At 42.6% G+C, this 24,796-nt stretch overlaps 4 protein-coding genes across 5 annotated transcripts in view; 2 read left to right on the top strand and 2 right to left on the bottom strand.

Annotated features, from left to right (window-relative positions):
- Positions 1 to 282: 282 nt before the first annotated feature.
- On the bottom strand, positions 283 to 5,845 carry tstd2 (thiosulfate sulfurtransferase like domain containing 2). Its single transcript, XM_078788553.1, has 9 exons — positions 5,559 to 5,845; positions 4,662 to 4,939; positions 2,678 to 2,786; positions 2,488 to 2,607; positions 2,206 to 2,311; positions 2,013 to 2,128; positions 1,773 to 1,931; positions 1,149 to 1,287; positions 283 to 1,079 (listed from the first exon to the last, which is right to left on the bottom strand). Exons 1-9 carry the CDS (start codon positions 5,820 to 5,822, stop codon positions 868 to 870), a joined length of 1,503 nt encoding a protein of 500 aa, XP_078644679.1. The 5' UTR covers positions 5,823 to 5,845; the 3' UTR covers positions 283 to 867.
- On the top strand, positions 5,843 to 14,175 carry ncbp1 (nuclear cap binding protein subunit 1). The gene is made up of 23 exons (XM_058064320.2): positions 5,843 to 6,068; positions 6,681 to 6,769; positions 6,856 to 6,956; positions 7,026 to 7,182; positions 7,273 to 7,380; positions 7,471 to 7,592; positions 8,765 to 8,834; positions 8,905 to 9,120; positions 9,194 to 9,291; positions 9,381 to 9,444; positions 9,527 to 9,637; positions 9,852 to 9,916; positions 10,006 to 10,068; positions 10,137 to 10,211; positions 10,758 to 10,861; positions 10,934 to 11,056; positions 11,544 to 11,646; positions 12,400 to 12,493; positions 12,577 to 12,680; positions 12,750 to 12,867; positions 12,937 to 13,077; positions 13,540 to 13,653; positions 13,815 to 14,175. Exons 1-23 carry the CDS (start codon positions 6,035 to 6,037, stop codon positions 13,926 to 13,928), a joined length of 2,388 nt encoding a protein of 795 aa, XP_057920303.2. The 5' UTR covers positions 5,843 to 6,034; the 3' UTR covers positions 13,929 to 14,175.
- slc49a3 (solute carrier family 49 member 3) lies at positions 13,748 to 20,146 on the bottom strand. Its single transcript, XM_058064324.2, has 10 exons — positions 19,733 to 20,146; positions 18,188 to 18,346; positions 17,895 to 18,111; positions 17,744 to 17,820; positions 16,226 to 16,363; positions 16,040 to 16,156; positions 15,809 to 15,961; positions 15,587 to 15,744; positions 15,416 to 15,519; positions 13,748 to 14,677 (listed from the first exon to the last, which is right to left on the bottom strand). Exons 1-10 carry the CDS (start codon positions 19,895 to 19,897, stop codon positions 14,511 to 14,513), a joined length of 1,455 nt encoding a protein of 484 aa, XP_057920307.2. The 5' UTR covers positions 19,898 to 20,146; the 3' UTR covers positions 13,748 to 14,510.
- A 3,126-nt stretch (positions 20,147 to 23,272) lies between these two features.
- The window catches only part of pcgf3 (polycomb group ring finger 3), a 36,791-nt gene continuing 35,267 nt past the window's right edge, over positions 23,273 to 24,796 (top strand). Inside the window, exon 1 of one of the 2 annotated variants that reach the window (XM_058055928.2) lies at positions 23,273 to 23,435. The gene's annotated coding sequence lies outside the window, so the exon portion shown is untranslated. The remainder of the gene's footprint in view (positions 23,436 to 24,796) is intronic. The other variant, XM_058055938.2, reaches the window with a different exon arrangement.

Here is a 24,796-nt window from a genome sequence, read left to right as displayed (position 1 = left end):
CGGAAACTGCTCTGTGTATTTACTTTAATTCCACCACCAAATCACGTGTGAGGCCAATCAGCGACGCGACCAATCAGAGGACAGGACACTGACTTGGAGGGGTAGGGTTGAAATAATGACATGCAATTAATGCAATAAAATGACATCACATAATAATTTGAGTTTCTTTTCTATAAAAAAATTAGAATTAATAATTAATTACAATTTAAAATGTACAAACATAACACCTTATGTTTTGTATAGTTTTCAAATAAAAAAATAAACGTAATAGATTCTAAAACTAAATGTTAAGTCTTTACAATCTCGTTTCACGACATGGGAAAATGCTGCCACCTGGTGGCCTTCAGGAGCTACTGCACACTGCAAAAAATATGCAGAACTCACTCTTATTAGTCTGCTGAAACTGCTCTGTGTATTTAGTTTAATTCCACCACCAAATATACAATACATTTCACCCCATATGGTGAAATATTAAGCTTGCATATTTCTCTGCGTTTTGGGTTCAAATGCTTCCAAACTATGCCTAATGGTTCACCGGAAAATATTAGAGCTAGCAGTACTTCATTGATTAAAAATTGCCCAGAAGGAACACATGTATACAAATAAAAGCTCTTTTTTATTTGAAGGGCTGCTATGTACAAATGTTAATTAAAATATTATTGGTCATCCAATTCATTAGGAATACTAGTACACCTTTCTGAGAGACAATAGAAGAGCTATATAAAATATAGATGTGGTTTTAAGTGGCGTTCAAAGACTCTGTTTCATGCTGAGGAGTGTTTCTTACAGCTCTTCTATTGGATGTCAATAGATGGTGTACCTAATGAAGTGGCTGATTAGGATCACCGTGTGTTTATGTCCAGCTGGTCACTTCACATCCTGAGGGATTCTGGGACGTCCATCGGTGCACTCGCACTCCTCTTTGCGCGGCGCACTGTCCTGTCCTTTGCTACCGCAGGTAGGGCAGCAGGCGGTGTGCGTGTCTGACCTGCAAGCGGGACAGGAGAGAACCAGCTGGCAGCAGAACTGGGTGGTGCACAGCTCGTACTGGTCCCAGGGGCATCCACAGTACCGGCAGCCTGAAGGACATAGAACTTAGTATGACATCTCAGCAAGATCCAATATTTTGAAGGGTCTTGTCTACGTACTGGAGATGACGTCATGGTTGGAGGAGATGGTGTAGCGCTCGTCAAAAACAAAAAGCTTCCCACGATAGAAGCCATCTGGGAATTCCTCCAAGTATTTATGTATTCCACCTTTCAGTTGGTAAACCTCTTTGCAGACTTCCTACAGGGGTGTCAGGAGGAAAGGAGTCAGAACAAGGGGCTTGAACATTTGTGAAACTACACCTAATACAAAGTCAATTAGGGATATATCAGCTTTAAAGCCATAGAAAGGAACGAAAACATTGATTAAGGTATGAATCTGTCATTAATATGGAGCAGGGGTCTCAAACACGCGGCCCGCGGACACTAGTTTGAGGCCCCCGCCTTGATATGAAAGTTTAATGTTAGCGCGGCACGCGCAAGTTTGATATGGATGCTGTATGGTATCATGTACCCAGAAAAAATTATTACGTTTGATTAATGTTCATGTTAAAGGTTAAATAACTGTTAATAGTTATCCTCCCTATCCGTGTGGAAGTGGTAAGTTTTGTTTGTTTCTTACAGCTTTTTCCTCCCAGTCTTTTTTTTTAAAGACTTATCCATACGTCTTTGGTATTGAATTAGTTCAGAATTAATAAACTGTGGCATCTGGAATGAAAAACTCACTTTTGAGCGAAGGTAAGCGGAGCCTCGCTCACAGCGGATACCTCCTGTGCAGTACATGAGCACCTTCTTGTCTCGGAAAAGCTCCAGGTTCTGGTCCACGTAGTCTGGGAAGTAGCTGAATTTGCGGATATCAGGGGCCAGACACCGGGTAAACTGCCCCTGATGGCGACCGACAAAGTGTTCCATTCAAGACTTAGCATCGGTCATCGAACTTAATAGCATTAAAAAACGATATCATACAATTTTACTCTCGTAAAAGTTGCGGCAGTCCAGCAGGACGGTGTCATTGCACGAATCCCCTTCAGCCAAAAGTGCCTCCACTTCTTTGTGGAACTCCGCAGGCTCCAAATGAACTCCTGGCAGACCAAACAAGACACAAGGAACATTTTTAAATACTCTAAAATTACAGTGGTGTTGTTGACTGAAACAATACCTGCTAGTTGGTAAGAGACGATGTCAGGATCCAATCCCATTGGTACGATTTCCTTGAAGACCCCGACCTTTAGACCTGTGAAACATTCTGGACCGCCATCGCTTGTCTGATCAATGAAATAGTGTAATGAAGAGGTTATTTTACGACTTTGATGGGACACATAAACCAAAGTGGATGTCGATAAAATGTGCATATGGAGGAACTTATAGCATTAGCATAGTTAATTTAAGTACTTGCAGTTAGTATTGTGAGTATGTGTGCACTGCAAAATGCAACACTTACCTTAAAATCCTCTTTGTCCATGCTGAAAAGAGGATGCAAACACATGGCTTGCACGTAAAGGTCCGTGGCGACATGAGTCCCACCCACCGTCCCGTTGATGCCCTCTGTGGCCACCCTCACCTGTCATGATGTGTTTATTGGACACACAACAGTTGGTGTACATGGGAACTGACTTTGGCCGATTGCTCACCTTGCCGGTCAGGTGCAGGAGCTCACATAAAGTTCTCTGCCAAGCACAGATGACGTGTGGCTCCTTCACTTGGCAGTAGCGATAATACAACAGAACTTTGCCGGGGCCTCTGGGGAGAAACAGAAAAATGGTAATGGTTTTATTTCATTTGAACATGCATCAGATTACAATTGAATGCATCACATAATCAGTTCACAGTTCCACATGTCCAAAAGGAGTAGGAAGAAGCAAAGCTTATTAAATCCTACCCCTCTATCTGGTACTTTTACAATCAGTAACTGTTACATTTGTTCACTTCCTGCTTTCCTAATATAGTTTTTTTCTTATTATACAAGGTGATATGATCATCCAATGCCATAATGGGTACCATAGTAAGTGTCAATATAGTGATATGTATAGCACATCATGACTGGTTCAAGACTCTTCATCCTTGTATTTAGCAAACATCAACTGCTTGTATTGTTTCTTGAATTGGCTCATCGTTGTGCATTGTTTGAGGGTCTTACTCAATCCATTCCATAGTTTGATTCCACATACTGAAATGCTATGGCTAGCATAACGTAGTCCTAGCATAGAAATGTTTCAAATGTACTTCTTCCCTGAGATCATATTTCTCCTCTCTTGTAGAGAAGTATTGGATGACATTTTTAGCTAATTGGTTATTTTTAGCCTTATGCATTATTTTAGCTGTTTGAAGATGAACTATATCAGCAAGTTGAAGTATTTGTGATTTTAAAAATAAGGAGTTAGTATGTTCTCTGTAGGCGGCATTATGAATTATCCTTACTGACCTTTTTTGCAGTACATTTATCGAGTGAAGATTGCTTTTATAGTTATTAGCCCATATTTCCACACAATAAGTAAGATATGGTAGAACCAGAGAGCAATAAAGAGTGTGGAGTGATTTCTGATTGAGAACAAATTTTGCTTTTTTTCAATATTGAAATATTTCTGGCCACCTTATGTTGTATATTTGTAATATGAGGTTTCCAGCTCATATTTTCATCTATTGTGATCCCCAGAAATGTATTTTCCTTCACCCTTTCAATGTCTACACCAGGGGTCTCAAACATGCGGCCCACGGGCCAAATGTGGCCCGCAGGACACTAGTTTGAGGCCCCCGCCTTGATATCAAAGTTTAATGTTAGTGCGGCCCGCGCAAGTTTGATATGGATGCTGTATGGTATCATGTACCCAGAAAAAATGATTACGTTTGATTAATGTTCATGTTAAAGGTTAAATAACTGTTAATAGTTATCCTCCCTATCCGTGTGGAAGTGGTAAGTTTTTGGCTATTTAAGTTTAAAGGAAATAACTTGAAGGCTACCATTTAGGTTGCTAGCTCTCTAGTTTGCGAGTTAGCATGTGTCTCAAGACCCTGCAGTTGCGCAATATGTTGTAAATAAAAAGAGTATAAATGTGACTATAGTCGTGTTTTGTCATGTCTACAGGGCTCTAATAATGCTTTGTTCATTTTAATCTGAAAAAAATAATTTGTCTACCCACCAACTATATGTGGTTTCTTAAGTTTTTATTATTTGCAGTTTTATTATTATTATTATTATTATATTTATTTATTACTGATTGATTGGTTTTCTTTATTCTTGATTTGTTTATTTATTTTTCATCTTATTTTGTACAGAAAAATAAAAAGTAAGATATTTGAGAACAGTGGAATGTTTTATCAGAGCTTTTATTGTAGAAAATCGGAACCAAAGCACTGAAAAAGTTTGTATATTTTTCTGTTTTTAATAAATGCGTTTTTTTGGAAAACCTGATGCGGCCCAGCCTTGCCCAGACCCTAGCTCCAGTGGCCCCCAGGTAAATTGAGTTTGAGACCCCTGGTCTACACCATCTATTTGTATTTGCTGGTGCTGTTACCAAACAACATGATTTTAGTTTTACTTGGGTTAATTTATAATCTATTGAAAAAAGAGCGTTAAGCTGATAAGAAATGTGAAAGAAGTGTTAATTAAGAAGGTACTTTTCAAGGTGCTCCTGAGGGATGTGACTCATGTCTGGGATCCACGCTGACACGTCCACACGTTCATTCGTTGGCTGATGTTTAGGTTCCTCTTCTGCCTGGCTCAGCATGCAACTGTACTCGGACAGTGCCAGCTTCTGGATCTCGCTCCCGTGCGCCCTGGCGACATGCTTGTGAATGGCAGCGTCCTCTTTGAAGATGTGGTCACAGCAGCACCAAGACGGGCTTCCGTCTTCCTGGCCGCCTTCCCTCTTGGATGCCACAAAGGCAGCAAACGACTGAGGAGGAAGAAACATCTATGAAGCGCTTCCAGGACAGCAAACAATAAGAAATGCAATGTCGTAGATGAGCACAATGTATGCCACCAGACATCAGGTATATTAGATAGTATTTCTAATATTAAAGGTCTAAAATTGACTTTTTAAAACCTTACTAACAAGGTACTGAGTTCTACCAAGTAACTTTAAATGTTATTTATAAAGTTCTTGCTAAGCATGCTAGGTACATGCTAGGCAACCCCCCTCGACCCTAAGACACATTATTAACATGTCATACATGTGTGTTACATAACACTGCACAAAATGACACCCGGAAGTCAATAACTTTAAATTGTAAAACATGACAGTGTTGCACATTTCTGATGACTCAAACCAAAAAGCTCAGTTTTACATGTCCACACACAAACACTAATTTTTGTGTCGTGTTCCACTGTACAAATTACACGATCATACACGACTACACATAACTTCATTGGCCCCCGGGCCACACTTTGAACACCCTGACATACGTTACCAGGTGACAGTCCAAACCATGTTCAGATATCATGCACTGTTTTGTACACATGTTTCAAACACAACTACACACTTATTTTGTATTTTTATTTTAAAAATCACCCACCTTCCTCTTGTTTAGGTTGTAGAACCGTCTGAGTGGGGCAGAGAGCTGCTTCTCATGTTTAAATCCACTGGGCGAACACTCGTCCACTTCCCAGTCTAAAAACTCTGCCGCCATGTTTTTGGGTTTTTTTTTTAGCAGCGAGGATAATGCTAACTCATCTTCCTGGTATCTTATTTGAACAAAAAAAATATGCCTTGAATGTCTAAATAATTGATACTGGTTGTTTTCGCAGACCGGCAGAAAAACAAGCAAGCTTCGGTTCATCAGACCGGACAGAAAAAGCGGTTGCACTTTCCGTTCAGCGCAAGGCTTCCCCGGATGTGTCTCACTTGAATGGGCCCGCTAGCTCAGCTCTTCGTTTAACCTCCCGCCGCCAGACGGAATATACGCTGAAAGAAGGCGCCCTGTTGTTTTGTTTCGCGCTCATCTCTTCTGTTTTTTCTGCCATTCCTTCTCACAGTGAGATATATTAAAATATGTCTCGGAGACGACACAGCGACTCTTATGACGGTAAGTTAGACATTACGCACTCACGTTCCACGTTGAGGCAACTAGCTAGCTAGTTGTGGGTTGTTGTTGTTGGTATGCTAATTGTAGCTGCACTGCTGCTAAGAAATCTTTAATGGCAGAAAGTGATGCTTTAAAAAAATACTCATATATTTGATAGTGTTCTATCGTATTCATGTGCAGTACTTTGGTCGTATATTTGCAATACTGTTCAATTAGCGCCACCGTTCATTAGCTAGCATTATTTTTAGCCTAGTGTTGGTAGAAATGGGGGCAATTCTGTTAGCAGGTTTTGTTGTTTTTAATCACCGCAAGGATTAAGTCATTTATTGCTTGTTGTTATATGGTCAGAGTGTTATTTACTTCTATTTGCGTGAATACACAAGCAGTGTACTGTTGTACACTTCAAGTGCTCAGTTATCAATTACTCTATTTGCATTCTATGTACAGCACTTTAATACAACTATATACGTACTATTCCCTAAGTATCATCTGACTGTCTACTTCCATTGGTTCTAAAGTAGAAGATCAGTATGTTTAAAACGAACGGATAAGAATGCTGTCTCTCTATAGTTGTTGTTAAACTAATTGGTGACTATTTTTCGCCTGCAACAGGAGGCCAGGATCACAAGAGGAGGCGCACATCCGAGCCGACTAAGATTGAAGACAGTCTGGAGTCACTGATATGTAATGTGGGAGAAAAGGTGAAATAAGTCGCATTTAACTGAGGAATTGTTGAGAGAGAAGCAACAATAAAACGATAACTATGATGCCATGTTTGCGTCTTCAGAGCAAGTCATCCTTGGAGAGCAACCTGGAGGGCCTTGCAGGTGTGTTAGAGGCGGACCTTCCCAACTACAAGAACAAAATCCTGCGCATCTTGTGTGCCGTGTAAGTTTATACATCCCTTTTTGCCCAGCCTGACATACGCTTGTAGTCATCACACACTTGTGTACACAGGGCCCGCCTCCTCCCAGAGAAGCTCACCGTCTACACAACGCTGGTCGGCCTTCTCAATGCCAGGAACTACAACTTTGGCGGAGAGTTTGTGGAGGCCATGATCAGGCAGCTGAAAGAGACGCTGAAGAACAACTTGTACAATGAAGCGGTCTACTTGGTAAGGAAACTTCGTTATGCGTGACCGGCCGTTTCTCGACATGCTGACGCTGTTTCGCCATAGCAACTCTCGTCTTATTTCTTCTTGAAGGTGCGTTTTCTGTCCGATTTGGTCAACTGCCACGTGATTGCTGCTCCCTCCATGGTGGCTATGTTTGAGAACTTTGTTAGCGTGACACAGGAGGAAGATGTACCACAGGTAGAACTTCCTTCAAGTGATTTATATGATGTGCAAGGTCTTTTAAGGTTTTATAATACTTGTGTTATGTGTTTTTGTGTGTGTGCAAAGGTTCGGTCGGATTGGTTTGTATATGTGGTGCTGTCCTGCCTGCCCTGGGTTGGCAAGGAGCTTTATGAGAAGAAGGATGTCGAAATGGACCGACTCCTCAGTCAGATTGAAGGCTACCTCAAGTAAGAATTTAATTTCAAACCCTTGTCTCTCATTTATTGCGATTAATTGGTTCCAGAACCAAATGTGTTAAGTGGATTTCCGCAAAGTGGGATTCAACATTAACCCGTTAAGAATCAGAATCAGAAATGGTTTATTGCCAGGTATGATCAAACACATACTAGGAATTTGTTTTGGTGAAGTAGGTGCAGACACATCTGTTAAAAACGAAAATACAAAATATACAGTGTAAATATATGTGCACAGCACCAAAGTCACACAATTGCAACAAGCCAGAGAGACAATGGAGACGGGCAAAATGGGTAAACAAATATGGTAGAGTCGTCGAACTGCGAACGTGAGCGACCACACAAGCTGGCATCGATGAGCTCGTAGACCGTGACAAGCCAACGCCACATTTCACCGACTTTTTGTTAGTTTCTTTCTGCTTTTTCCCTGATTATGGGGTCGCCGCAGCGGACTATTCGTTACTATCAAGACAGTAAGGGACAATTGTCGCCAACTCAACTCAATACAGCACACTTGTGCGAGTAGATGAAAAATTTACCAGCAATGTCTCATATTTTACTCAGAAAATGCGACCGTAATGTAGAAGTTTCTAGTACTTCATGCGGCGGCTATTGTCTCAGTTTATTTTTAGCTTGAATTTTTGCTTGCTGTGCATTGTGTACAACAGTAGCTAATGTTGCTATTATGTTATAGCAACATTAGCTCATCAATTAAACCTGCAATAAATGCCTGTAACGTCTGGTGCTCGCTGAACAGTTGCTGACATCTAGTGGCCAATGTAGAACACTACATTCACATTTAGACTTTCTTTTGCCTTTATTTGTATTTTAGTTCACTTAGTCATTTTATGCTTGGTATTGCTTAATATAGGCCAAGAGTAAGTACAAGGCCAGTGGAACCCGCTTAAGTTGGTCTTGCTTGTAGATAGATACTTTCTTATTCCCCAGCAGGGGCAATTCGTGTGTCTGGAAGCACATAGAAATCACAAACAATGTACAAAATATTTTCAAAATATACGCTAAGCCTGTTTAAAATGAATTTTATCATAAGTCAGATCTTCAGTCTTGTGTAATAAGCTTTTATGGCACTAGAAGGTGCTGTTGTTCAGCACTTGGCACTAATTGCAAAACAGGCTAATGTGTCTTTTGTCATTGTATTTTATTAGGAGGCGAGTAAAGACTCACCTCCCCATGCTGCAGGTGTGGACTGCAGAGAAGCCCCACCCTCAGGAGGAGGTGAGAACTTAAATTAACGTCGATGACAGTTTTGTTATTGCCTGCGTCATCTTTTGATGTCCCCCCACAGTACCTGGACTGCCTTTGGGCCCAGATCCAGAAGCTGAAAAAGGACCGTTGGCAGGAGCGCCACATCCTGCGTCCGTACATCGCCTTCGACAGCGTGCTGTGCGAAGCCCTCCAGCACAACCTGCCTCCCTTCACCCCGCCGGGCCACATGCCCGACGCACAGTACCCCATGCCCCGCGTCATCTTCCGAATGTTTGACTACACAGACGCCCCCGAGGTTCGTCACACGGGTTGCCTTGTGACCCCTATAAACTACTGCTAGTATGATACTAAGTGTGTGCTGCCTTCAGGGTCCGGTCATGCCCGGCAGCCACTCTGTCGAGAGGTTTGTCATTGAAGAAAACTTGCACTGCATCATGAAGACTCACTGGAGAGAGCGGAGAACCTGGTAACCGCCTTCAATGTTGTTGTGCTGGTTTTGTTTGGTGAATTTTTATCACGTGCAAACATGCAACTGAACCAATGTTTACTTTGCAGTGCCGCCCAGTTGCTCAGCTACCCCGGTAAAAACAAGATCCCGCTCAACTATCACATTGTGGAGGTGGGGTCCTTTCTTTCATGTGCTAGAGAAAATCTAATATAATTTTATTAAATGCATCCCCTCCATTTTTTTCCCCCCTCAGGTAATTTTTGGAGAACTTTTCCAGTTGCCCTCGGCGCCTCACATTGAGGTCATGTACACATCGCTGCTGATCGAATTGTGCAAACTGCAGCCCGGCTCGCTACCACAAGTTGTATCCTTAAAGTAGTAGTTTTCATTTACAACCATGACCTGGTGAAGAAGCAGCAAAAAAGGGCCGCTACATTAAAAAAAGAAAAACATGACAAGAAATAGACTATGGTTCAAAGCAAGAGCAATGCTCCAAAGTCCTGCTTTTTGTTATATGACAATTGTTATTAACAATCTGCTGAGGAGGTTGTTGAATTACGCTTTAACGCCGACCCCAGCTGGCCCAAGCCACCGAGATGCTCTACATGCGCCTGGACACCATGAACACGACCTGCATAGACAGGTACGGGTCTCTGCTCCCTCCTCTGCTCCCTCCTCCGCTCTCACCGCGCAACTTCCTCCTATCTGACTGTCATCTATTTGCCTTTCCAGACTCATCAACTGGTTCTCCCACCACCTGAGCAACTTCCAGTTCCGGTGGAGCTGGGACGACTGGTGAGCGCCTTCCAAATGAGCTAAACGGTTGGCAGTCTCCATTAATCTGTGTGTGTTTTTACGTAAAGGGCTGACTGTTTGACGGTGGATTTGGAGAAGCCAAAACCCAAATTTGTCAAAGAGGTTCTGGAAAAGTGTATGAGGTATGCATTTGTTTAGTTTTAGGAGTTTTTTTTAGGTGGTTAAATCAACATCTCTAAGTAGTATTTGTAGTAAATCATTATTTTTGGACCAGTCAAGTGAAATTGGATTATTTCTCGCTGAACCACTGATGATCTCTTATGACACACCAACCACCACAGTGGGTGAGAGTCACTCGGCTAGTGTGGGCACACTGATTGCAGCAGGCCAGGCAAGTCACATAACGACTGTAATGCGATTGCTCCTCGCTGGTTTGTCATAATAACCAACATAATTCCTAATTGGAGCGCCATACAAAGACTCCAAAGAATACAAAATTCAAACCCATGCATGCTCACCAGCGACTGTTGGTAATGACGATGTGTAGTTGAAGTGATGCAATGGTTCATCTAGCAAGTAATTAATGATAGCAGCCACCTTCCATTGGAGTAATAATCAGAATGACTCCATATAAGACTGGAAACAATCCACAAAATCATAACTTGAATGACCAGCCGACCAACCGCCATTACTCCCGTAATGACTGTGTCTTCTGTCCCGCTTTGCAGGTTGTCCTACCACCAGAGGATAGTGGACATTGTCCCGCCCACCTTTGCAGCGCTCATCCCAGCCGAGCCTATCTTCATTTATAGATACGCAGAAGAAAGCGCTTGTAAGCCATTTCCTTGTATAAAGATTAAAAACAACAACAAATGTGACGTGACATCAACTTTCGGCCCCGCAGCTTCGTTGCCGGGTTACGCCATCTCCATCACTGTCGGCAACGCCATCAAGAACCGAGCGTCCAACGACGAGATCCTGACCATCCTCAAAGACATGCCCAACCCGAACCAGGACGACGATGACGGTGGGTTGTTTTCAGGGCCGCAGCGATCATTCCAATAATTAGATGACCTCATTTTACAAAAGAAAATTGAATGAGGAATCGCTTATGTCACACGCATGCGTCACCTAAAAGACGCAGGAATATAAGAGGCTTGAAAAAGCGACAAGGCAATGAAAGAATGTATTATTGCGTGACTAAATGACTAGCTCTGCTATTGGCTTAAGTTAAGTTGTGTTACCTTGATTTTGCCAGGTTTTTTTTTTTATATAATCGTCTCTGTTTATTGTGTATTTAATGGTTGCTGACCAGTAGTAGAACATGCACTGTGTATGATGGATGCTATTGAATCAATGAGCAGAAATCTGAATTAATTGTGTCATGATCTTTATTGCCACATCAACCTGAAGTGTGAATTATTCAAAACTTATTTTGATAATATGATTATTTTGTTGTTTTCGGCAGCAGCGTTGCTAGATCAGAACTTTATCATGTGCTTCTCTCCTCTCAGACGAAGGGGAGAGCTTCAACCCTTTGAAGGTGGAGGTCTTCTTGCAGACGCTTCTTCACCTGGCAGCCAAGTCCTTTAGCCACTCATTCAGCGCCCTTGGCAAGTAAGTTCACCGCTTATAAAAATCATATTGACTACTTAATATTCCCCTTCTACACCCAAAACTGTTACACTTGATGTTAAAAAAAAGAATCCGATACATCAACATTGTAGCTGATCTGAGTGGAAAATGAACACTCTGTCAATCAGACCTAAGCGGTATCATATTTTATCAGACTTCAGGGATGTCCAACACGTAATACTCATACAGAAATATGAAAAGGTACGGGGTCCATTTTGATACATACAAGTCAAAGTGGTTAAGTTGGCAACACTCTTTCTTCTTACAGAGTCTGGCAGACCAAATATGGCTTTACAATGTTTGCCGCCACCTGCTATAGGAAGTTGTACCGACAACCTCCATTCACAAATAGTCCCATTATAATGTGTTTATGAGCAAGGGTGAACATGTATGCGAAACACTGCTTTGACGTGAAATCTATGAAGAAAAAAATAGCTGCAGGCAATCTCCCGTATTTGTTGTGTACCTAATGAAGTGGCAGGTGTAGTGTCACCTGGTCTCTTGGGTTATTCCAAACATGCTGGCCGTCTAACTTTTTATACCTGACTGCTGTGCCCCGCCCCACTTTTACTTATGTTTTAACTGTGTATAAACAAATGAATGTTGTATTTTAACGTATATTTTACTTTGTTTACTTGTTTTTATTCAAATAAATTTTCTGTAAAGTGTCTTTGAGTATTTTGAAAAGCGCTATACAAATAAAATGTATTATTATTATTTATTATTATTCTGCAGGTTCCACGAGATCCTGAAGAACCTGACAGACAGCGATGAGGGCAAGCTGCACATCCTCAAGGTGGTCTATGAGGTGTGGAGGAACCATCCGCAGGTACGTTCGTTTGCATTCAACTCGCAGTAGCTGACGGCTAACCTTCATGCTAACGAGTTGTCCTTTTTTTTTTTTTTTGGTAGATGATTGCCGTCTTGGTGGACAAAATGATTCGTACGCAGATTGTGGACTGCGCCGCCGTGGCCAACTGGCTCTTCTCTCAGGACATGGCTCACGAGTTCACCAGGTATGTCGCGGCAAAGCTTTGTGTCCCTCTTCAACAAGCAGAACCATACTTTGTTTGTTTTGTATCCAGACTTTACATTTGGGAAATCCTGCACTCCACCATCCGGAAGATGAACAAGCATGTTCAGAAGATCCAGAAGGAGCTGGAGGAGGCCAAGGACAAGCTGGAGAAACAGCAACATAAGAGGGTACGTCATCTTCTCCTAGTTCAGTACAACACTTAGAGCTGCTGGTCTAACGACGCCTGCTGGCTGCAGAGGGACAGCGGCGATGACGAGGACATGGAGAAGAACAGCGAAGACGAGGAGGGTCAGCTGGAGGAGCAGATTGAGAGGCTACAGGAAAAGGTGGAGTCGGCTCAGAGCGAACAGAAGAACCTTTTCCTCGTCATCTTTCAGGTGCCTAAAACAAGCCTTTTCTGCTCAGAGCATAAATGTTTTTTTGGTAAAACTGTGAAGATTGGCGCACATTTTTGTTAAGGAGTCAGGCAAGTGACATTTAAAGTACCATAAATGCTTGATGCTACGTGTTAAATGCTACAATGTGCAACTCAACTCAATTTTTCAACATGCAATATGTAGGCTGCGACTCCAAATTGTCCATAGTTATGAATGTGCCACAATATTTTTATGTTTGTAACTGTCTGGTTCCTAACCTTAACAGTGAAGAGGATCTCATAAAAAATATAATAAAAAATAATTAATAAAATAAACTATGGGGTACCCGTAATGTTGATACTGAGGTAGTACGTATGTTTGGGTCTCTTCACAAGACTCAGTGCTTCTTTATGGTTATTGTCACTTTTTCCTACCTACAACAAAAACGTCCACCATTTAACCACTTTTTTTTTTGGCCGGCAGCGTTTCATCATGCTGTTAACGGAGCATCTCGTCCGATGCGAGACGGGTAGCGTCAACATCAGCACGCCGTGGTACAAAAACTGTGTGGAAAGACTGCAGCAGATCTTCCTCATGGTAACACACACACACACACGCAGTCATGGACAAAATATTAGTTATTATTAAAGTTAACTTTTATTAAAGTATGTATGTATATATATATGTGTGTGTGTGTGTGTGTGTACGGATGCACAATGAAGTATTCCCCCCCTCACGCTGTTATTGTTCCCTGCCAGCACCATGTGACCATCCAACAGTACATGGGAACACTGGAGAACCTGCTGTTCACAGCCGAACTGGACCACCACATCCTGGCTGTCTACCAGCAGTTTTGCGCCCTTCAGCTCTAAAAGGAACAAAAAAAAAATCTCCCATAGCACCTTGGCTCTTGCATCAAGAATCTCCTACATTACATTGGACGTGTGCCAGCTAGGCAGAGGAAATCCATCAGCAGTCGGCTCATTAATTTACTGTTTTATTTTATTCTTTGTTGTTTCATCATGGGTTTTTTTTTAACATGGTCTGTGTTTTCAGAGAACACATTTTTTTTATTTGTTTTATGTGGAATTGGAGAGGAATTAAAACAAAGTCCTTTAATCTGTGTGGTTGCTTGGACGAAGAGAACATTATATTGAACAATGAACACACCAACACCTTGAAGTTTCAATTAAGATCAGCTTTTACAGCGGCAGACATGGAATTAAGACTAAGTGCAAAGTACATTTGGCATATTTGGTACCTGGAGCACCATCCAAGTGTGTCAGTCTATAAAATGAGTCTAAAAGTTTCAAGTGGGCTTAATTAAAAGTGACTGTACTACTTTTAGCATCATCGTTTCCTCTGGAAATCAAAACATTTTTAAAACCACAAGTGGTTACTTCCTCTTTGGCATATTGACATGTCAAAAATATTTTCTTGTTACAATGTAAATCTCAGCTGGGTTGTGCGTCCTCGGCGGCGGGGGTAGCCTTTCCGTTGCCTTGGCTGGTCCCGTAGATGGCGGCTTCTTCGGCCTCTAAGCGTTTGTAGCGCGTGTGGAAGAAGATGACAAAGATGCAGGTGGAGAGGACGCTCAGTCCTGACAGCACCATCATGGGAACTGATGGACCACACGGGAGGGGAGAGACGTATTAAGGTGGGAAGTAGACAATCTATACTAGCTTTTGTTGTCCTGCTATATGCATGCTCTGAATGTGAAAACATAGGAAATAATGTAAATAGAAACCATCTGTTCCAGGAAACTTGCACAAATCTAAAAAGAAGTGCAGCAGTGTTGTAATTGTCACATAAAACCAGGAATGGGCAAGATTATCAGTGCAGTACTTAGCTGCAACCAGCAGAGGCGCTGTTAATTCCTTTTTTTTTAAACCTCCCCCTGGTTGAGACTGCTTGTGTATAGTTCAACATTCATTCATTTTCTACCGCTTTTCCTCACGAGGGTCGCGAGGGGTGCTGGAGCCTATCACAGCTGTCTTCGGGCGAAAGGCGGGACACACCCTGGACTGGTGGCCAGCCAATCACAGAGCACATATAGACAAACAACCATTCACACTCACATTCATACCTATGGACAATTTGGAGTCGCTAATAACCTAGCATGTTTTTGGAATGTGGGAGGAAACCGGAGTACCCGGAGAAAACCCACACATGCACAGGGAGAACATGCAAACTCCACACAGAGATGGCCGAGGGTGGAATTGAACCCTGGTCTCCTAGCTGTGAGGTCTGTGTGCTAAACACTCATCCGCCGTGCCACCCATAGTTCAACATTTGATGCACAAATTTAGAAGCATATTTGCCCTCCCAAAATGTTGATGATACTAATTTGACTTTTTACCCTTCCAGCTCTGAGGAGCAACGCTGCAGGTTGAGCGAGGAGACTCCGCGATGGGCGTGGCCAATGACTGAAGCAGGATCATGCAGACGAGCGACTGAATTTGCCTGCAACAAAAAGCTCTTCAGTGTCCAGCTGCCAAATGAACGAAGGACTCGGTGTGTGCTGGAGCACCCTGATATGAAGATCAGTCCGGATGAAGTTGCTTCTCCCACAGGGTAAGAAACCTCCACAGACATCTCCATGAAGGGCGGGTAGGTGGAGAAACCGAAGAAGCCGAAGAGAGCGCAAATGGTTGCCACTGCGGCCTTCTGATCTTGCATCAGACACACCTGAAGATGACTTGCGGTGAGATGTGTTGACAATGGACAAAGAAATGCTCGGAGATCTTCTCACCACAGCAAAGATGCAGGCCACCAGGGTGGAGAGGCTCGTGTTGACCTTGATGGCTTCCATGAACTTCTTGGTTTTGTCGACATAAAGCCCCAGCAGGCCGGCGCCCACGATGCCGGACACGATGAAGATGGCGGCACACAGGCCTGCAAAATCCTAAGAGGTGAGACAACGTTCATTATTGCATAATACCAATGATACGGTACGATTAGCCACACCAAAAAGCGGCCTCACGTTAGTGTAGCCCTGCACACACAGGATCTGGTCCAATAGCGTGGAGAAACAGGTGAACACGGCCGTGCCCGAGCCGAAGCACAGCAGCAGTAGCAGGTACGCTCGGTTCCTCAGCAGCTGCGCAGGACGACGCAAAGATGTCAACCACATATACGTTTAAAATTACAACCGACAGTGTTTACCTACCAGTTTGATGCCACGTACGAAGGGTTCCGAGGTGGAATGTTCTGCGCCGGCCGATGGCGGTGTGGGCGGGGCACTGCTCCGCATTCCCACTGTTGCTAGGAAACAGATGACGCAGGCCGGGAGCGAGTACACCAGCATCTGGAGGATAACAGGAAGGTCAGGAAGGATAGCATTTCCTACAAAAGACCCAAGAATCAAGGTCAGATTTATGTACCTCTGCATGCGCTTTAAGTGTTGCTGCTGAGCTGTCTGGTGCTGTTGTTTATGTTGAACCCATCAGTGGTATTAATGCTGACTGAGCAGTTTGCGCCGTATCGCTATTACAACATTGGTTCTTGTTGCTGCTGTGTTGTGCAAAATCCTTGCCACTGTCTCCTGCACGTCAAATCATTATTATGCGCTTAAGTGTGTTACACTTGCCCTACTGCTAATACAACATAGGTTCTGTTGCTTACGTCACGTTACATCACGCTACATTTTCTTCGGGAATTACTCACTCACACTCCAAATCATTATTAAAATTGAAAAGAAATGCCTCTGCACATTGGACGAGTGGTTAGTGCGCAGGCCGCACAGCTAGGATACCTTAGTTCAATTCCACCCTCGGCCATCTCTGTGTGGAGTTTGCATGTTCTCCGGTTTCCTCCAACATTCCAAAAACATGCTAGGTTAATTAGCGACTCCAAATTGTCCGTAGGTATGAATGAGAGTGTGAATGGTTGTTTGTCTATATGTGCCCTGTGATTGGCTGGCCACCAGTCCAGGGTGTACCCCGCCTCTCGCCCGAAGATAGCTGGGATAGGCTCCAGCAACCCTCTTGTGAGGATAAGCGGTAGAAAACGAATGAATTAGTGATTTTAAAAATATACATATGGGGCTGTATGGTGGACGAGTGGTTTGTGCGCAAGCACCACAGCTAGGAGACCCTCGTTCAATTCCACCCTCGGCCATATATCAAATCAACTTTATTTATTTGTATAGCATTTTTCCTGCAAAAACATGCGACACAAAGTGCTTTACAGAATAAAAAAAAACAATTACCACAATTAAAAGGAAAAACAAATAAATATGAATTATTAATAATTAAGTAAAAGTAATACATTAACATATAATCATCTAATATACAGTGGTGTAAACAAACTTTACCCCCTTCCTGATTATTTATTATTTTTTGCACATTGTCACACTTAAGGGCTGCACGGCGCGAGAGTGGTTAGCACGCCAGCCTCACAGCTAGGAGACTCGAGTTCAATTCCACCCTCGAGTTTGCATGTTCTCCCCGTGCATGTGTGGGTTTTCTCCGGGTACTCCGGTTTCCTCCCACATTCCAAAAACATGCTAGGTTAATAGCGACTCCAAATTAGCTAGCTAGCGACCAGTCTAAGGTGTACCTCGCCTCTTGCCCGAAGACAGCTGGGATAGGCTCCAGCACTCGCCTCCAGGTAAACAAACGGCCTAACTATAATTACAACAGTGCAGTTGTCAAACGAGATAAGTTGTGTTGTTGCTTGGACTAACCAAAGTCGGGATTTGCTGTGCCGTGCGAGCGACCTTCGGCGACACAATGTTGGCAACGAGGAGGCCCAGAGGGTTGGCTGCGGAGAGGCAAACAGGCTTGACGTCATCAAGACGATCGCCACCACGGATAAGCGGGCGGCGCCTCACTCACCCATAGAGGCCATCATGTTGGCTGTGGCTCGCTGGCCATCTGGGAACCACAGTGCCGCCATCTTGGTGGGCGTGAAGATGATGAGGGGTTGCGCCACCGCAGCCAGCGTCTGACCCAACATCACTACTGAATAGTAGATTTTAAAGTTTTCACCTGGTGGGCTCCCAAAGATGCGAATCACCGCCCCGAACATGTTTAACCAGGAACCCAGGATGATCTAAGAGGAAGGAATATTTAAATATCAGCAACTGACGCTATCAGCTATCAGTAACTTTGTAGATCTGATGTCTCACCGTGACCCGTAGCCCGATGGTGTCCAGCATCCACGTGGTCCCGAAGCTGAGTGGAATGGCCACCACCATGTACACCACCGACAACCAGTTGATCTGATTCAAGGTGGCATTCAAGTACTGGGCTGACTGGTCTGCTACTGGTGCAAACGTCAGCCATAGCTGGAAAAAATCATGGAATATGATGACATTCAATTATATTGTCACTACATTCATTCATTCATTCATTTTCTACAGCTTTTCCTCACGAGGGTCTCGGGCTGGTCTCCAGCCAATCACAGGGCACATGTAGACAAACAACCATTCACACTCATTCATACCTATGGAGTCGCTAATTAACCTAGCATGTTTTTGGAATGTGGGAGGAAACCGGAGTACCCGGAGAAAACCCACATATGCACGGGGAGAACATGCAAACTCAAGGGTGGAATTGAACTCGGGTCTCCTAGCTGTGAGGCTGGCGCGCCATGCAGCCCTTCAGTGTGACAAACGTGCAAAAAATAATAAACAATCAGAAAGGGGGTAAAGTTTGTTTACACCACTGTATATTAGATGATTATTTGTTCATGTATTACTTTTACTTAATTATTAATAATTCATATATGGCCGAGGGTGGAATTGAACTAGGGTCTCCTAGCTGCGGGACCTACGCACTAACCACTTTCCGCCGTGCAGCCACATATGTATATTTTTCAGATCATTAAATAATTCGTTTTCTACGGCTTATCCTCACAAGGGGGGGTGCTGGAGCCTATCCCAGCTGTCTTCGGGCGAGAGGCGGGGTACACCCTGGACTGGTGGCCAGCCAATCACAGGGCACATATAGACAAACATCCATTCACACTCACATTCATACCTATGGACAATTTGGAGTCGCCAATTAACCTAGCATGTTTTTGGAATGTGGGAGGAAACTGGAGAACATGCAAACTCCACACAGAGATGGCCGAGCTGTGAGGTCAGCGCGCCAACCACTCGACCACCGTGCAGCTCATTGTCACTACATTTAGATAAAAAAAGTTGATGTTTCTCTTTCATAACTCAAGTTGAACCACACCGTGAATGACGATACGCGCTACAGAAAGTGAACGGAAGTTAAAACACACTTGCTGATGCTGATATGAGATCATGTGACCACAAACGAGGAAGAAAGATTAGTTGTATGAAAAAAATAAGCACTTCTGCACTCATAACACTGTAAATTGGGGCACAAAGAGTTAACATTGGTCACTTGATTAGGTACAATACACAATTAACACATTCTACTAATGGTTATTATTGGAGCCCTACGATTGGCTGGCAGACCCTCGTGAGGATAAGCGGCATAGAAAACTAATGGTTATTATTGGATTGTGCCGGGGTAAGTAATGAAATAATCGCAGCGTTAATCACATAGTGGAGTCAATACCAAAATTAATGTGTCCAGTAATGTGAAATATTTATCATAAGAGTAGAAAGTCATATTTGAGCGACACAAATAGAAAATGGTGGTAATTACTGTTGACTACAAGGAATATCTGATGCTAAACTGATGATAAGAAATGTCACCGTAGCGTTGGAGCAGTTCAGCAGACAAAGCAGCAGCAGGACGAACCACCTCCTCTTGTAAACTTTGAAATGCAGCAGTTTCCTGAGAGCGGTGTTTGGAGGTCTCTCCCCCGGCGAGGCGGCGTCGATGAGGGGCTTCGCTTCGTCACATTCCGCGGATGACATGTTAGCTTCCTAAGCTAGCTCGGCTAACTACACTAACACATTGTCAACTTTTAACGGCAATAAAAAGGTGATAAAGACACTTTCTGTGAGGGGAAAACACACCGTAACGGATTCCGCCGTGTGCTGTCAGCTTGTGGGGTGATTTAAAAGTCAGCGAAGAAGCCAGAAAAAACACAATTTGATGGCTGAATAATGGACAAAACATCACTTGTTATGCGGTTAATGTCAATGTACACGGGTTGGGCGGGTCGAGCCAGGTGTCGATACTGTCGATCTCAGTATCAGTATCGGGCCGATACTACCGCGTTGGGATTGATATTTTTCTGTTCTTGTCTAAAGTAATCTGAAGGCCTCATTGCCTGTTGCGACGATTTATGTTTCATACACATATAATATTTATATACTAAATATATGTACAGTATATACTGTGTATTTATGTTTTGTATACCTCATATTTTTCCATTGTTCTGATATACACTGATACCGTTTCTACTTTGTACTTACAAGATAATTGTATTATTTTGTGATTTTTGCCTTTTAATTGGTTGGTCATCAAAATAAAACACAGAATAAAGATTGCAGGCAAATAAGAAACATGTTTTCATCAACAAACAATTTATAACAATGCAATAAAGTACAATATATATCACATATTATATGGCGATATCATAAGAAAATGTCAAAATATCCACAAAATTTTATTACATTTAATAGTTTGACAAGAATAAAGTAAAAAAATAAGAAAACAAAAGCAAAACAAAATTTGCTACTATCCTGTTTTGTTGCTTCAGGGCCTGGAAGACTTGCTGTGATAAATGGAACCATCAATTCTGCTGTCCGCCAAAACATCAAGAAGGAGAATGTCCAGCTATACGTTTGTGACTTCAAGCTGAAACCAACATGGGTTCTGAAGCAGGACAATGATCCGTAACACACCAGCAAGTCCACCTCAGAATGGCTGAAGATTAATGATAATAATAATAATACATTTTATTTGTATAGCGCTTTTCAGAGTGCTCAAAGATGCTTTAGAGTACAGAAAAAAGAAATAAAAATAGAGTTGAGTAAAAACAGAGTAAACGATGCATTAAAATACAACATCCATACATTCATACAGTCTCCCCATAATAATAATATTAACAGGTAATAACAGGTTTCATCTAAAAACTGCATTTTGTGTTGAGTTGTGTTGTCACTAAGTAATATTTAAATTAGTTTGATAAACATTTAAGTGTGACATTCATTCATTCATTCATTTTCTACCACTTATCCTCACAAGGGTCACTTACGGGGGTGCTGGAGCCTATCCCAGCTATCTTCATGTGAGAGGCGGGGTACACCCTGGACTGGTGGCCAGCCAATCACAGGGCACATATAGACAAACAACCATTCACACTCACATTCATACCTATGGACAATTTGGAGTCGCCAATTAACCTAGCATGTTTTTGGAATGTGGGAGGAAACCGGAGTACCCGGAGAAAACCCACACATGCACAGGGAGAACATGCAAACTTGAGGGTGGAATTGAACTTGGGTCTCCAAGCTGTGAGGCCTGTGCGCTAACCACTCCAAAAAAAAAGAAAAAATAAGAAAAAAAAAAGAAATAATCAGGAAGGGGGTAAAAATTTGTTTACACTTTTACTTAATTATCAATAATCTATATATAATAAATAAAGACAAATGAAAGATATTAATGTGATCACCGGTATGGATGCGGGTTGCACGGCGGGCGAGTGGTTAGCGCGCAGACCTCACAGCTAAGAGACCAGGGTTCAATTCCACCCTTGGCCATCTCTGTGTGGAGTTTGCATGTTTTCTCTGGGTACTCCGGTTTCCTCCCACATTCCAAAAACATGCTAGGTTAATTAGCGACTCCAAATTGTCCATAGGTATGAATGTGAGTGTGAATGGTTGTTTGTCTATATGTGCCCTGTGATTGGCTGGCCACCAGTCCAGGGTGTACTCCGCCTCTCGCCCGAAGACGGCTGGGATAGGCTCCAGCACCCCCGCGACCCTCGTGAGGAAAAGCGGTAGAAAAATGAATAAATAAATAAATGATATGGATGCAATACTGATACCACTCCTAGTATCAATATTTGGATCGATCTTCAACCAACCCCCCCACACTCTGTTTCCTTTCATGTCAGTTTTTGCACAAGCAGCACTTTCAACTTCCCACAGGGAAGTGAAACCTGTTTAATCACGGCTCAGGATGTGATGCTTTTCTTCATGTAACACTGCTATATTGGCTAATATACACTATACACAGTGTAAAAAGACCTACATGTGTACTGAATACAACGTCACAATACTGACACCTCAAAAGAGCCAATGGGACAGGAGTTGACTTTATCATCCTGTGATGATCCCAGCAGGTGTCACTGAGTGTTGGGTGGACCAGTTCAAGAAAGAACAGGGCGGAAGCAGTTATAGGAACAGTTGATGAGTCAAGTGTCACTTGGCGGTAAACAAGGTGGGAGTGGCTTAGAGTGTTTGACCCACATGACCCTCATTTCTTTCCTTGCATCTGTGTTTTTGACATGAAAGCTGCTTAGCTATGTTTTGGATGGATTGGCTTTCAGGTGATTGTTATTGCAGTATTCACATCTCTTGGAGAGAACTTGTGAGTAGATCATAATATTTGTTTTGTTTTCTGATGGTTTATGGGAGGCTCATTATACTACATGTTTGATGTTGAACCATGTGATGTCTACCAGCCAATCAGAAAATATATCATTTCGTAGTGTGTGTGTGTGTGTGACAATGTATATACAGTACATATATTTATATATATATACACAAGAAATTGTTATTGTAGTACACTGACATCTCTTGGAGGGAACTTGTGAGTAGATCATAATATTTGTTTTGTTTTTTTAATGGTTTATAGGAGGCTCATTATACTACATGCTTGATGTTGAACCATGTGATGTCTACCAGCCAATCAGAAAATGTATCATTTGTTTTATTGTGTGTATATATATATATATATATATATATACACACAATGAAACAAAAAGTTGCTTAAGTTCGGGTGATTTATCAAGTCATAAAATGCAGTTTATTATTTTATTATTTAATCGTTATAATTATTTTAAAAATATAATATGAAAGTACACACAAAGTCTTATAATATGACTTTATTTTAACTTTATTCCTGTGATATTGTGACTTTGTGATTATGACTTTAGTCCCGTACTTTTGTATAATCATGCAGTAAAAAGTTGTCTTTTTTATGTATAATTACAACTTTAAAGCTACTGTTTTGAGCCTGTCAACATGAACACACACACACACACTCTCTCTCTCTCTCTCTTTCTCTCTCTCTCTCTCTTTCTCTCTCGCTCTCTTTTTTTTACCCCCTCCCTCTCTCCCGCTGCTTCCCCGGCTCAGTGCGCATGCGTCGCGCTGCTCCGGGAGCGCTGTTCGGCCTGTTCCGCGGCCGCTCGGTCATTTTCGCCTCTTTGTTGTACTGCTAGTGGATTTAAACTCGGATCCGACCCAATATCCAGCTGACTCCGGCGCCCTCAAACAGGTCAGTTCTCGCACTTGAACCGGGCAGCCCTCGATGCTTCGGTGGCCGGTTTCGGGTGCCGGTTGGTGGCCCCCCTCCTCCTCGTTTTTTAGCATGTCTTTCCGCTGGCTGCTACGGGGCATGCTATCTATACGTGTTGTTGAATGTGTGTGTGCGCGTGCGTGTACGTGTGTGTGTGTTTTTGTGTAAGTGGTGGATGGCGGCGCCGGGCCCTGCAGTTGCACGCCGGCGTTGGGGGTGTTTTTAAGGGGAAAAGGAGGCTGGAGGCTGGCCGGGATGCACGCGGTTGTCCGCCCCGAAGCTGAGGCTGTCTTGTCTTCATGTCTCGTCTTGCTCTGCTTGGTCAAACACCTCCCCTTCTTCACCTTCTTTGGTCCTCCTTGACGCCAAGCCCTCAAAGATCAAGGCTCCAAAGTTGTGGTGATGTTGTGTGGAGGTTCTACATGAGATTTGGATTATTATTTTTTTTTGAGGTGGGGGGGAAAGTTGCTGCTTCCCCCTTTTTCTGTGTTGTTTTGTCATGAGGGTGGATGTGGTCGAGACTGCTGCTGCAGACTGTGTGACATTGTGCGTGGGGGTGTGCATGCAGAGCAGCCAACAAGTCTGTTCAGTTTGGTATTTTTTTTGTCTTTTTTTTTTTTTTTTTAATGGAGAAGAGCCATCTGCATTGTGTTCTTTAGTGGTGGTTGACAGGGTTCAAGGTCCAAACCCACCAAACTAGAAAAAGATCCACAAACACCATCAAACAAATGCAATGGGAAAAAATTAATGAGAGAGATTAAGATTAAGATATGCCTTTATTTGTCCCTCAGTGGGGAAATTTGTATTGCACAGCAGCAAGAGTCCAGAGTCAGTTAAGCAGTACAAAATACACAATATAGAAAAATAAACAATATAAACAACCCAAGTATTAGCAAATAACATTAACAAATGAAATGCCGCAATTACAGAAACACTGCAAATCAAAAGAAAAATGCTCAAAACGCAATAACAAAACTTTGCCAATCTATCAGGTTAATGACACTTATGCTACGCTAACATTAGCCACATCATTGTAAATTGCAGTTTTATGTTGTATAGGGTTAGGGGTCAGACGTTTAACTAAGACATCAAGAATAAAGTCGTCCAGCTTTCTTCTGGGTGTCCCGCCCATGTCTTTAAAGACAGACCTCCATTAAATATGGCTTCCCTGGTAATTGTCTTGCTGTGTTCACTGAACTTACAACATTGTTTTGTAGATTGTTTGTGTTTCGGGGATTTGCAGTATTTTTCTGTTGTGTATTTAAGGAGAAGATGATGCAACAGGTGTCCTGACTTTTCCGAAATGAAAAAAGGTGTAAAGGATGTCTGTCATCATTATC

The sequence above is a fragment of the Doryrhamphus excisus genome, linkage group LG23 (assembly GCF_037039965.1).
Source record: "Doryrhamphus excisus strain RoL-2023G ecotype Guam linkage group LG23, RoL_Dexc_Guam_v1.1, whole genome shotgun sequence".
Classification (NCBI taxonomy): domain Eukaryota; kingdom Metazoa; phylum Chordata; class Actinopteri; order Syngnathiformes; family Syngnathidae; genus Doryrhamphus; species Doryrhamphus excisus.
The sequence above is the reverse complement of the archived record's forward strand: the minus strand, read 5'-3'. Positions and strand labels throughout refer to the sequence as shown.

Excerpts from the sequence above, each read along its gene's own strand:
- tstd2 (XM_078788553.1), bottom strand. The coding sequence starts at position 5,822 with ATGAACCGAAGCTTGCTTGTTTTTCTGCCGGTCTGCGAAAACAACCAG. Across the intron at positions 2,129-2,205 it reads CGTCTCTTACCAACTAGCAG|GAGTTCATTTGGAGCCTGCG; the intron begins GTATTGTTTCAG and ends TTGGTCTGCCAG. Across the intron at positions 1,080-1,148 it reads CAACCATGACGTCATCTCCA|GCTGCCGGTACTGTGGATGC; the intron begins GTACGTAGACAA and ends TATGTCCTTCAG.
- slc49a3 (XM_058064324.2), bottom strand. The coding sequence starts at position 19,897 with ATGTCATCCGCGGAATGTGACGAAGCGAAGCCCCTCATCGACGCCGCC. Across the intron at positions 15,962-16,039 it reads GTGTGCAGGGCTACACTAAC|GATTTTGCAGGCCTGTGTGC; the intron begins GTGAGGCCGCTT and ends CTCACCTCTTAG. Across the intron at positions 14,678-15,415 it reads TGCTCCTCAGAGCTGGAAGG|TTCCCATGATGGTGCTGTCA; the intron begins GTAAAAAGTCAA and ends GTGGTCCATCAG.
- ncbp1 (XM_058064320.2), top strand. The coding sequence starts at position 6,035 with ATGTCTCGGAGACGACACAGCGACTCTTATGACG. Across the intron at positions 7,593-8,764 it reads CAGATTGAAGGCTACCTCAA|GAGGCGAGTAAAGACTCACC; the intron begins GTAAGAATTTAA and ends GTATTTTATTAG. Across the intron at positions 9,121-9,193 it reads ACTACACAGACGCCCCCGAG|GGTCCGGTCATGCCCGGCAG; the intron begins GTTCGTCACACG and ends TGCTGCCTTCAG.